This window comes from Vigna angularis, chromosome 1 (assembly GCF_016808095.1).
Source record: "Vigna angularis cultivar LongXiaoDou No.4 chromosome 1, ASM1680809v1, whole genome shotgun sequence".
NCBI classification, from domain to species: Eukaryota; Viridiplantae; Streptophyta; class Magnoliopsida; order Fabales; family Fabaceae; genus Vigna; species Vigna angularis.
The window spans coordinates 7,248,380-7,261,375 of NC_068970.1; the positions used below are offsets into that span (position 1 = coordinate 7,248,380).

The 12,996-nt window shown below is 29.4% G+C and overlaps 2 protein-coding genes across 2 annotated transcripts; both read right to left on the reverse strand.

The window, feature by feature from the left end:
- Window positions 1–1,357: 1,357 nt before the first annotated feature.
- On the reverse strand, window positions 1,358–4,390 carry LOC108321548 (protein FLX-like 4). The gene is made up of 4 exons (XM_052868686.1): window positions 4,233–4,390; window positions 3,086–3,699; window positions 1,856–1,995; window positions 1,358–1,768 (listed from the first exon to the last, which is right to left on the reverse strand). Exons 2-4 carry the CDS (start codon window positions 3,637–3,639, stop codon window positions 1,557–1,559), a joined length of 906 nt encoding a protein of 301 aa, XP_052724646.1. The 5' UTR covers window positions 3,640–3,699; window positions 4,233–4,390; the 3' UTR covers window positions 1,358–1,556.
- Window positions 4,391–8,451: 4,061 nt separating this feature from the next.
- Window positions 8,452–9,267, reverse strand: LOC108321562 (putative glycine-rich cell wall structural protein 1). Its single transcript, XM_017553349.2, has one exon. The coding sequence runs from the start codon at window positions 9,083–9,085 to the stop codon at window positions 8,645–8,647; it is 441 nt and encodes a 146-aa protein (XP_017408838.1). The 5' UTR covers window positions 9,086–9,267; the 3' UTR covers window positions 8,452–8,644.
- Between the last annotated feature and the right edge of the window lie 3,729 nt (window positions 9,268–12,996).

A 12,996-nucleotide genomic window follows, 5' to 3' on the forward strand; every position in this document is an offset into this window, starting at 1 on the left:
AAAAAGATGGTTGAATATAGTGGGGAGGTGTAAGATATTTTTGGAATAAAAGAAAATAGTGGGGAGGTGTAGAGTATTTTTGGAATAAAAGAAAATAGTGAGAAGGTACAAGAGCACTTGGGATGGTGGAGGGAGCAACACCCTTCTTTAAATACGAAAAATAGCCCATTTTAATAGTAAGTATTGTTTTTGGACAAAATCACTATTCACTATCAAGTGTTCTTACAGATCAAATATATATATATATATATATATATATATATATATATATATATAAACTCTAATAAACACTTAAAACTCAAAATTTCCAACTTCAGGGTTTTTGTCCTCTTTAAGGATACTTGTCGTCTTGTATTCGAATTATGTACGTAGAAGAAGTTCGTATCAGTCAAAATGCGTTAGTAGGTAATAAATGTGTTCAATGAATATAAATTGTTATCTTGTAAATTGTATTATTTATATTATTATTTATGAATTTTTAACCAAAATGAGTATGGTGATGTAGCTAATTACTTAAATTAATCTTTAATTAATTAATGTGCTTAATCACGATCTTAAAGTAATTAATTCAGTAAACACTTAATCACAATATGTATTTGAGTGTGAGATCACGACAACAAGTAATCAATCAAGATGTACATAGACGTATAGGATACATTAGCCTCCCAGGATCAATGTGCCTGTACTCAAACCTTATGTCTGCGGCTGTGGTGTCGACTTCTAATGTCGCATAGTGAAAAAAAAAATTGTATTTCTGTGGTTATCTGACCTATGGATATATGAAACAACTTTTCCCATTTATCAAATCTTTTACTAGGTATTTTTAGTACTTGTTCGGTGAAATCAATGGATAAATATTTGGTAGGCTACTGATAGTATCCAGCACTCACGAGAAGAAAATTGAACTTCTCAGGAAGCAGCGATCTTGAGACCCTTATTAATACAGATGACTGAGTACCAAACAAAAAACAAGTTGAATTATATAACTCATTCAACTCTTACATATAACATTTGTTTTGGCAAAGTTACTCATGTATTTCTCTTCATCACGTCAACTATCTTATCCTATACCTTTTTTTTCTTATTTATCTTTATTAGATAGAAAGATTGTACATATACTGTTCATCTAAAATTCAAGTTTTATGCCAGGGCTTGGAAATTTTATTAGTTTCCTTGCTACCATCAATAGTGATTTGCAACAATTTCGTCATGCTGGATGGAAAGTAGAACGTGAGCATGTTTCATATGCACTCCGAAACTAGGATTGCGATCTTCAGACTAAAAACATCAGAATAGTATCATATAGCTTATTAAAAAGGCCATGCTTGACTAGAATTTCAATTCATTCTACCGTCAGTTTTGTTTGAGACAGGCCTTTGGACTCTCCAATTCGTAGATTTGATTCAAAAAATTGTATTATATCAAATGCAAAGGACCTAAAAATAAAACCACCCAATCTGTCAGATTTTACATAGAAAAAAGCCACCAGTTCCCATGTACTTTACAATCAAAAGCTCAATTCAAGCTGCATTTGATTTAACAGAAAGAAAACCCTCTCACCTCCGACCAACTGAGGGATCATATGGACTTGACCAAAGACCACCACTAACACCAGAACTATTGACAGCTGCTACTCCATTGCTATCACCAATTGGTACCACACCCTCTGCTCCTTGGCCAGAAGCCATCTGACTATGAGTTCTCCCATAAGCATCAACAAATGGACCACTGCTTTGTCCAGGGGTGGAAGCCCTAAACAGATCAGGTGCTGTTTACACAGTAAGAATGCATTAGAAACATATATGTACAAAATATCGCATGAACAGACTACAACACAATGAAGCAAGAAAGTTACCATGTACTCTTTTCTCGGCATTCAAAATCTCAGCTCGTAACATTTCTACTTCTCTTGCCATTGCTATTAGATTCTTCTCTTTTGCTTTCATGTAATCCACTAGCTCTATGTTTTTCTTCTTTTCATATTCAAAGGTGCCACTGTCACCCAACCGGATTATAGGAATTAATAGATAAGTTACAAAATAAAGAGAAACAAACTGTAAAAATGAAAATATGCACCAAGATGTGCAGGAATGCCCAATATTTATGAATTTAGGTATACAATAGCACCCATGAATAGCAAATCCTGACTTAAAGCTTGATTTGATAAATGTGAATACACTTCAGTAAATACTCACTGTTGGGGAATCCACCATACAATTTTTTAACTAATTTTCATTCCGTTGTATGACAGCCTCACCTTAAATATCACAATATCAACAGGAGACTCCTCTATAATGTCACTCCCAATACCCACTTCAAAGAACATCTCATATCATGAAAGCAATCAGATACTACGAAGATTATGCCTTGCTTGACTTGGGAAACATTCTCTATTTTTGTTTCTTGTAATCATAAGTATTTACAAGTGTCATCGTATTTTCAAATATTTGCACAGAAAAAGTGAAAACAAGAAACATTATGTAAATAAAGTGCCATTTTTGCAATTATATTGTGAAAACAAATAAAAACCGATACAGAAGATATTTTCTCAAACTAAACAGACTTTCATAGTGAAATGAAAGGAATAATTCTTGTCAGCAGCATTTGGGTTCTTGCATGAGCAAAACCCAAGATAAATAAATTTCTATACGATTTTTCTTCTTTTATTTTTATTTTGATAGTGGCTATACAAAATATGCAACTTGGACTTATAATATGTTAGTGTATGTCATTCTTAACGTTATATCATTAGCAATAAAAGCCTTTCGCATGAGGAAGGATTGGCTACACAGATCAAGGTTATCAATGGTAATGGAGGAAGGCCAAACTATGGCTATGCCACAGTGGCCCTCACTCTCAATTATCCAAGGCAAAGGAGCTGAAAAATGCCACTTCATTGCGTTATCCCAAAAGCAATAATGGTTATTTAACAACATTGGCTCACATAAAAATATTAGTTTCCAGAAGGGAAATCTAGACCCTGCTATAACAATTAACAAAATTAACTACATACCCTGAAGAATTTAGTATCAGTTCTGATTTATATGAACGTAGAAATAGCCACAAAGTGGAATTCAATATTTACCGTAACCTCTGATGCTCCTGCACTAATCCATCCAGTTCAGCCTGCAAATCTGAAATACTCTTAACATCACTATTAACCTTCTTCAGTTCCTGACTTGCTCGTTGAATTTGGGCACTCAATTCCTGCCTGGAAGCAGCCAAAGTCTGTGCCTCAACATAGGCCTGTTGTAGATCCTTCTTCACACTATCACCAGCTCTAATATCAACCTCCCCTTTCGCAATTTTGTCAAATAGAATTCTGATCTGAATGTCACTTTCCGTCTGGATGCTTCTAATGTGTGATTTCAACTTTTGCACATCCTGTGCAGCTGCGACAAGGGCCTCTCGTAAGGCCACATGTCCACTTGACAGACTATGGTTATCCCTTAAAAGCTGTTCTATTTCTGCTTCCTGAACAGCAAGTTTATTCTCCAACACCTGAGGATGAGGCAGGGACTCCATAGAAAGATGAGAAGCAGCAGAACCTAAACCAGAAAGTTGACCACGTCGCATCATCCCAGGAACTTGCACAGAGCGTCCCTCAAATGTTGGTGGAGCCTTGCCCCTTGCAGCCATTCATCAGATTATGAACTTAATAAATCCAATGCAAATCAATATCCAACTATCCCAAGGGACCTGCAATGTAAATAGCACCTCACCCATTAAAAGGGACACTAAAAGAATATCTATGCGATTGAACAAAATCAAACCTAAAATATGAGTTCTTACACCCCTCCAAAGATGGTTTAATTAGTATATGGTCTCAAGGTTAGAGCAAGCATTGCAAAATATAAGAATTTTCTTCTATGTGAAGCCACTAATTTTACAGTATCTTCTTAGGTTTTCAAATGTTATACATCATATAAGAAACATTTGGGATTAGGACTACCTTCATTGAGAGAAACATTTCAGAACTCAGTAATAGGTTGCTCAATTTCACATAAATAAAAAAATACCAGTCAAAATGCCAAGATAATACAAAAATCCTATCGGCAAGGGCCCAGCAACCAAAAAACTAACAATTCATTGCAAAACTATAAAGGAGCGAGAAGGTCGCCACCACCGATGATGCAAATTGAAAACTCCATAATATTTAATTTAAACAAAAAAATGAGGCAATGGATGAAAGGAATAGAAAAAGATCGAAGGGAGGAAGAGAAAAGGGTTACCGTTATGGCTGCTGCACGAATCTCCTTTCCACCCTGCGGAACAAAGCCAGAAGCGGCACGAATCCGCTTCAAGACTCCAATTTAGAAAATTTCATGAACGCCTTAAAACATAATCCAACCAAACTAAAACTAAAACATGTAAGACCCGGGTTTCCTTCATTCTTGTCATCTATCATTAATTTAATATTTAACAAAATAACATTTTCCTTTTACTAGTGAAAACCAATGTTTTAGTCATAGTACTTTTGATTTGATCTTGACATCAAATTATTTCCTTCTGTATTGTATTGTGTATCCTTTTGTCATTGCATTTAGCATATTAATATATTAAGGCTTATTTATTTATGATTAAAATATAACGTGAATTATTGTTAAGATAAATCAATTTATTCTATAAAAAGGTTTATATAAATAAAACTGCATTGAATAATGTTCTTGAAGATACTTCATCCAAAATATATTATTATTTTTACGTGCAAAATTGTTCGATAAGTATAAGATTAAATATAACATGGGATCAAATACTAAACATTTTTAAAACTAGAAAAATTATATTTATGATAATATAAATAAAATTTAATTTATAATAAGTGTTGGTGACACTAAAGTTTTGATAGATGGACTTTCTCTCATGACATTTCAAAGCTGACATATATTTTAAAAATTAACTATATAAGTGTTGGTGACAAGATGCTAGCATTATTTTGATTGTTCTTTTTGTTTGACTAGGATCTTAGAAGAGAAGATCTACCTTAAGTTATTAAGAGAGTTAAAGATCTATTGTATAAAAATAATTAAATATCAAGTATGAAGTGAATATTTTTTGAATGTTATTCTTATATTTATATTATTAAATGAGTTATATGTATGTCTCTATTAAAATATTATAATTAAATGTGGAGTATAATAATAATAACAAAAATATATAGTAACTAACAAATCTACTCGATTTAATTGTAATATGTAAATATAATTTAAATATGTAACGGTTAAGAAAAATCTCTAATAAACATACCTTTTAAATACACTATATATAAAGTTTTGATCAATTGTGTACATATATTTATATTTATTATAGGTTTGACGTGTCTTATAAATATATAGTTATGAGTTCATTGTATTAAGATGTAAGATGAAAAAAAAATTCTTTCGTTTTTTTCTATTATTTATTTATATATTTATTTAAATTTTCTTTTGTTATTTTTATTGGTGAATGATGTATTTTAGATCAAACTTTAATATACATAATGTAACACTTTATTATTTTATTAATATAGTATAGAAAATTAATATTAATTATTATTTATGTTTAACTTTTTTATTAATTTAAAATTTTATTTACGTTCTTTAAAGACAAAATTAAGTATTTTTTTTAACTCTATAAATGTTTTTCATAATTGCATATAAGTCTTTAAATTTCTTAAAATTACAAATTGATCCTTGTATGTTTTATAAGTATTGTAAACTGGTATTTAATTTTTTATTATTATTTAAAACTTAGTTTTTGAATATTTTTAATAATTATAATTTAGTTTTTCATTACCTTTTTATAATAGCAATTAAGTTTATCACCTAATTATGTTGATTTTTAAAAATACTTTAAGATTTCAGTGAAAATTATTCATTCAAATTACAATTATTAAATTTACAATTATTCTTAATTCTTATTTGATTTTCGGTATGAATGTGAACTAAAATTCTTACTAGTTTTTGTTTTTGTTGGTAATTTTGTTGTAAAATCCATTAATAATAAAAGTTATAATTTTTTTAAAATTTTTAGAAAAATAAGAATCAAAATAAATTATAATAACCCATAAAAATAAATGTTATAATGTAATAAAAATAATTTAAATTATTTTTGGTTGAAATACTTTATTTTGAATTTAATAAGGGATTAAAATAACAAAAAATTGTGTATTACAAGTTTATAAATTCAAACCCATTAAAAACAATAGAAACAATAAGTCAAGCCCATTCATTTCTCTCACAAATTTTCTACACCTTTGATAAAAAAAATGTGAGAAGATTTTTGTTAACCTTTTGTCATGATAAATTTAATGTAAACAACAAGATGAAATGTATTGTTATTTTTTCTTTCCAATGATAACATGCAATTATTAAGATTAAAGACATATTTCCTTTAAATGTTATCTTTGTCTTTATAAAAAATTTTCTATAAATATAACAACATATCTAGTCTTTCACATTTTTCTCACAAATTTTCACAACTAAAGATAAAGAAATAAAAACTTAAGTTAAGGTTTTTTTTTTCTCTTCTTTTTTTTCTTCTTTCAGATTTTCCTTCGTATTTTTCATAAGTCTTATTCTATAAAATATGAATTTTTGTTTTTCAAAGTTTGTTACTTAAATAGGAGAATATATTATATAGAGCTTTATGTTTCAATCATAGAGTATCATTTATTGTATTAAGATAAAGGATTCAACCTCAATCTTTACCTAAGTTTTTTTTTTCTTCTAAGTGTACAATTTACCTATTTTTGTTCTGAATATGTACATACATAATTTGCAAATTCTGAGTTCAAAAATAAATTTATTGAAAATAAAAACCTAGGCTGAGATTAAAAGATCACTCATCTGAAGTTTTAAAGAAAAAGTTATGAATAAAACAAAGTTTATTGTTTTACTTGTGAAATAATAATTATTTTTTCTTTGTTGATTACTATTTTTTATTTTAATTGTCTATATTTATGTTATGTTTTGAACAATAACCTTATATAATATTTGAAGTCTTAAATGTATAAACATTAAAATTGTTATCCAACACATATAATTTAATATCATACATAGATTTAGATGGAAATGTAGATATTGTATTGTGATTTTGACTATTAAAAAAAGAGAGGTTAGAAATACAATTATTATGCTACCAAAATTTTGCTAAAGTTTTTATATATTTCATTTTCAAAAATGTCTTAGTCTATTCTTAATTTATCTCTTAACTATATTGTTAGTCTAGGGAGGTGAGATATAATGACATAAGAACACAGTGATTTGAAAGACTAAAATTATACTTGATAGTTTGTAGATAATTTTTCTATTTAGTGTAATAATCTAACTATCATAATTTGATTATGATTTGACACTTTTATGTAAGAATTAAATAATTAATATTTCCTTTAATAAGTTTGACTTATCCCAACCTAGTCATATCTTACATTTCAAAATCTAAAAAATATCTAATTTATATTTAATTCATATTTCATTCAAATAAATTGAATTGAACTTAAAATTTAAATTTCTGAATTTGAATTTAAAATAAAAATTAATTAAAATACATTAAAATGATATAGAATTAGATAGTTATACAACAAATATGAATTGATAATTTCTTTCTTTATAGAAGCATCTTTCATTTGTTTTTACTAATTTGTATTTAATTTATGTTTTTGATTAAATATCTTAATATCTTATTATTAAACAAATTGTGAACTTGTGTCTTGGGTAAGAAAAAAAGTATTAAGAAATTAGTTTTTTTAGAGATAAAACTCAATTGAGTACTGAATTTGAAACTCGTGAACAAAGATGACAACAACTTTTTTACTTACTTGCTTACTTGCTTACTTGCTATTAGTTAATAGTTTTATTATTAAGTTTCTAATATAATATTTAAGAGAAAACTGTTTAAACTTTCAACTTTACTATTTTATTTTGGATGTTCTTTGTCATTCAAATTTAAAAAATTTATCATGTTTGAATTATGGTAATCTTGGATAAGAATAAAAAATGGATTTGAATAGATTTTTTTTAATAATTTATCAAACAAAATTGCAAAATAAAACGAAAAAGAAATTTATTACATACAATATGATTATTTACATTAAAAAAAATAGATAAAAGTTTTAATTTTGATTTAACTATTAATAAATTTTATAATTTAAAAAAAAAACAAAAAACAATTTATCAGATACATGTTATTTCTTTTGTAATATAATTAAATTAAATTAAATTAAATTACATATTCATTTTTTATTATATTAATAACTAATAAAATACATAGATTTTGAAGGTTCTAAAAAATTAGCGTTGAAGCCATTGCTTCTATGAATTATTATCCATAACAATGAATCGGATAAATACATCAATAGTACTTTCCAACAGGCAAATAATAATTAACATTTGAGTCAAGGAAGCAATTAATTAGAAGTAACATATTACAAGTAGAAATGGAAGAGATAACAGAGTTGGAGTAACAAAACAATTTCAAACTGAAATTAATTCACTTTTTATTAGAAACACATAAACACATAGGAGGATGGTGTCGACCACCTTAGGTATACATGCATGCTTACCATATTGATACAAACTACGTAGAGATCACACACTACTTATTTATTACACAAACTAGAAACACTTAACACCGTCTTCTTTCATTTCAATAAACCACTAATTCCTTAATCACCACCGCCTTGCCCGTGACCCTCCCCATGGCCATAACCCTCACCATGACCATAGCCCGAGCCGCCACCGCCACCTCCTCCACCGCCTCCGCCTCCGCCGCCACCACCTCCCCTTCCACCAGATCCTGATCCAGCCCGAGAGCCTGCATAAGAACCAGCTTCGGAGCCAGCTCCGGAGCCACCAGAGCCAGAACTGGAAGATGAAGATGCCGAACTTGAGGCAGAGCTGGAACCGGAGCCAGAACCGGACCCTGCTCCAGCTCCAGCTCCAGAGCCACTACCACCTCCTATTCCCAGACCCAACCCTACTCCAAGTCCAACCCCCAACCCACCAAGGTCAAGGCCCAAGTCCTTCCTTACCGCTCTGCTCTCTGATGCAATAGCTGACACAAAAAGTAGCAGTGCAAGCAGACAAGACGACCGAGATGCGGCCATTTTTTCGTAATGTTGTTTGCAAAAGTAACAACGAAGAAAAGTAGGTGAAGAAACTATTATAGCAAGAAACTTTGCAGGTGATGGCTGTAATGTCTCTTATATATATTCTACAACACCATGGTGAAGAGGCCTTGAAGGATTGTGAAGTATTTATAAATAATTGGTGAGTGTGTTGGCTTGGTGAGTGCTTACTTTGTAGAGTGCCTATGATAGTGTGAACAAGTGAATAGATTATTTTATCTTTGAGGCCAGAAAGTGGGAAAGATGGCGTGGCATTCTCGATTTCGATGGAGAAAAGCTTGTGGTTGACATATCTTCTGCGTCTTGCACATCACATGTTTGAGGACAAGTGTCAATGAAATAGCTTCCCATTATGGCCACTCTCGTAGTGGAGGATGAAAGGCTGTTTTGTTGTTGACTACGGTGTTTTGCCCATTACAGTAATTTCATTTTATATTAATGATATTTTTCTGTATGTGGCCAGCTCATGGCCGATTATAGGTGAGGAAGAGCTTTGATCATTCCCACAATGGTTTTTTTTTTCTTAATAAGTTTCTTATATGGTATCCAACTTGCATAAGGATTTCTCATAAACTCAAGAGGCACAAATCAATGTCCAAATTGGGTTCTTTAGTTATTGGTCATATGTTGTTTGTTATCCATATATAAGCACAAAAAAGTTCTTTGAATAATGAAGGATAGTTGGGAGTAAAATACACATTTCAATATAAAACAATCTATATATGATCACATTTTTTCTTTCTTTGTCAACTCTTTTATTTACTATCTACATAATCTTTACTTTTTACAAATACAAAAATTTGTTTTTATTAAAATCATTTTACTCTTATAATAGACTCTCAAATAGTAGTTATGATAGTGTCAAAAAATCATTTTTCTTTTAAGGTGTAAAACTAAAGTTAACTGTGCTTTTTTTTTTCATTAGCAGAACTTTTTCCTTTTACATAGATGGTTAATTCGATGCTTCATATTTCGATTGGCTTGTCTTGTCTGGTTTCTCATGTCTTTCCTTGGTGAACAATCCTAGTAAAAAAAAATATGATCTATCATGCAATCAATTTAAAATTTAAATAATTTTTTATTAGTTTATTTGTGGACTCGCTTAATTATATATTTTAATATTTTATTAAAATAAAGTGGTCATATAGTTATTTATAAAAATTAGTTGTATAAACAATTCTAAAATAGAAAAATATTGCATGCACCTTTGTGCAAGTAGATATATCCAGAAAGAAGGGAAATGTGTGTGACAAAACAAATCAAGAAATGTGAATGAGATGTTTGTATTCTTAAAGTATAATTCAATACATATGTCCAACTATTTTCTATTAGGCTTAATACCCTATTTTGTCTCCAGTTTCACTCGAAAATGTGTCCATCCTTTAACTTACTTAATAAAATTTATATCAATAAAATCCTTTTCGTTAAATCCGTACAAACGGCGTTAATTATTTTTCTCTCTCTTCTACTTTAATAATTAACTCCGTTTGTACGGATTTAACGGAAAGAATCTTATTGATATAAATTTTATTAAGGAAGGACGTAATTGACGCACTTTTTGAAGGATGGACTAATTTGACATTTTCGAGCGAAACTAGGGACAAAATAGAGTGGGTATTAAGCTTTCCTATTACAAGATAATGTGTATTAATTTTGAAATAAATGTGTTATAAACAATACCTATAGTAATGAAAATTCTACAATGCCCAATGTTAACAGTCATTGTTGACTTTATAATATTAAAAGTTTATAGGAACAATCCGAATAGGTTTAGGATTATTAAACTTTAAAATAATTAAGTGCTTACAATCAAAAGAAAGTAAAAATTTAAATTGATGCAGTTATGTAGTCCATAATTTTGACGTTAATGATAATTAATAGCTATTAGTTGAGGATGATTCATGACAATAGGTGAGAATCAAAAGCGTTTATTTATTAAATAATCAGAAAATGATAAAAGAGACAAACTGAGTTGTCTAAGTAAATACAAAATAATTTTTTAATAAATAAATAATGGAAGAAATTTTCATTCAAATACATGAATCTTAAAAAACCTTAAAATAACATTACGAATGTTAAATAAGTCTCTGATTATATAAATAAATAAATAATATGTTATACATGTTAAAGTATATAAATATAAAAATATAAAAAGCATATAAATATATTTAAATTTTAAAAATAATGTGACATAATAAAACTCTTATAAACAAAAATAAAACTTAATAATATAACTTACATAAAGCATGACTAAAAAAATAAGAAAGATAATAAAATTTATAATAATTAATAAAAAAATTACTAACTTGGTATAAAGTGAAAACTATAAGAAGTATAATGTGATAACTTCATGACGCGCTTCAAATTTAGTAGATTATGACTAGATTGTCAAGATAAATACTTTACCAGCATTACTAGCTAGATTTGTATTATTATTTCAACATTAAAATATAGTGGAAGGCGTATTAGTGAGTCATTGTTATCTTACATCCTAAAAGCAAATAACACTAGTCTGATTTGTCAATAGAAAAGTTTTACCATAAAGATACTACTGCAACTTCTTTGCTTCCTCTTGTCCTTGTATCTGCCATGGGAATGAAATAATTCTAACTATGACTACAAAGAGCATCTATCTTTTCTACTTTCTACCCTGAAAAAAGAGAAGACGCTTACTGTGTATTTCACATCTTATACCTGTAATTACAGTAAACAATTTATCAATTCAATAGTCTTAATTATGTTTCATTGCAAAATATTTTGACATCAGTTTTTTTTTTACTGTCTTCGGTTCCTAATCGAAAACTTATACTTCTAGAATAGATTTTTGTTGTCTTAACAACTAAAACTAAAAACAATTAAAAAAATTTGAAAATAAAAAAATAAAACTTAGAAGCGGATAATAATAGACTTTGTGTTTAAAAACAACTGTATTTGACTATATGTTTCAGTTTTTTAAGTAATCAAAGCCTATTTTTCCCTGTATGCTTCAGTTTTTTTCTACAACCTAATTTTATTATAAAATTGTTTTTATTTTTATTTTTTTGTTTTTCTTCTTGCATACATTATGAACTTAGACTGAAACAAAACAATCAGAAGCAACCAAAGACAATATTCACGTTCGCAATAACGATAGAAATAGTAGTGATATTCGCATTTCCTAGTTGTAGAGTTAAACAAAGGTGTTCTTAGCAACGCAATGAAAAAAATATCTTTACTGGGATTCTAAATATGTGAAAACTTAACCTTAACAAATGTCTGGTGTTGCTCCCTCCACTACCATCCTATATTTCCTCCACTTCCCCACATTATTTTAAATACAATTATATCCTTAAGTTAAACAGATTTTTACTTTTACCCTATTTTAAATAATTTGAAACCCTAATTTTACTTTCCTAGCACTCATCCATAGAACTCTTTCCCCTTTCCCCATTTTCGTTTCACCTCCCCACCTCCCGCACTTCCATTCCTTTTTCTTTCCAATTTTTTTTTTGTTTGAAAGCATCCATTGCCGCCGTGGTGTGAAGGAACATAGCCGCCGTGGTGTGGAGGAACATCGAGGAGCGTCCAGAGCATCAACCAGCGTGAGAAAGTATACATCAACGTCGGTGACATCCTTCAACGGATGTCCCCTAATAAAACAAACTCTAAAATAAAAAAAGTAACCTTTAAACGGAGGTGACATCTTCAACGGATGTCAACATTTGTTTAAGGTAAAACGGATGTCGACATCCGTTTTTCCTTAAACGGATGTTGACATCCGTTTTTCCTTAAACAAATGTTGACATTCGTTGAAGGATGTTGACATCCGTTGAAGGATGTCACCTCGTTACGTTTTTTATTTTAGGGTTTTATTTCAAGGTTTATTCGAATACGAGAAAGCACGACACACA

What these genes read in the sequence shown, in the direction of transcription:
- LOC108321548 (XM_052868686.1), bottom strand. Translation starts at nt 3,639, where the DNA reads ATGGCTGCAAGGGGCAAGGCTCCACCAACATTTGAGGGACGCTCTGTG. An exon ending in CAGGAGCATCAGAGGTTACG is followed by an intron (nt 1,996 to 3,085) that starts GTAAATATTGAA and finishes GTTGGGTGACAG; the next exon opens with TGGCACCTTTGAATATGAAA. An exon ending in TGCCGAGAAAAGAGTACATG is followed by an intron (nt 1,769 to 1,855) that starts GTAACTTTCTTG and finishes CTGTGTAAACAG; the next exon opens with CACCTGATCTGTTTAGGGCT.
- LOC108321562 (XM_017553349.2), bottom strand. Translation starts at nt 9,085, where the DNA reads ATGGCCGCATCTCGGTCGTCTTGTCTGCTTGCACTGCTACTTTTTGTG.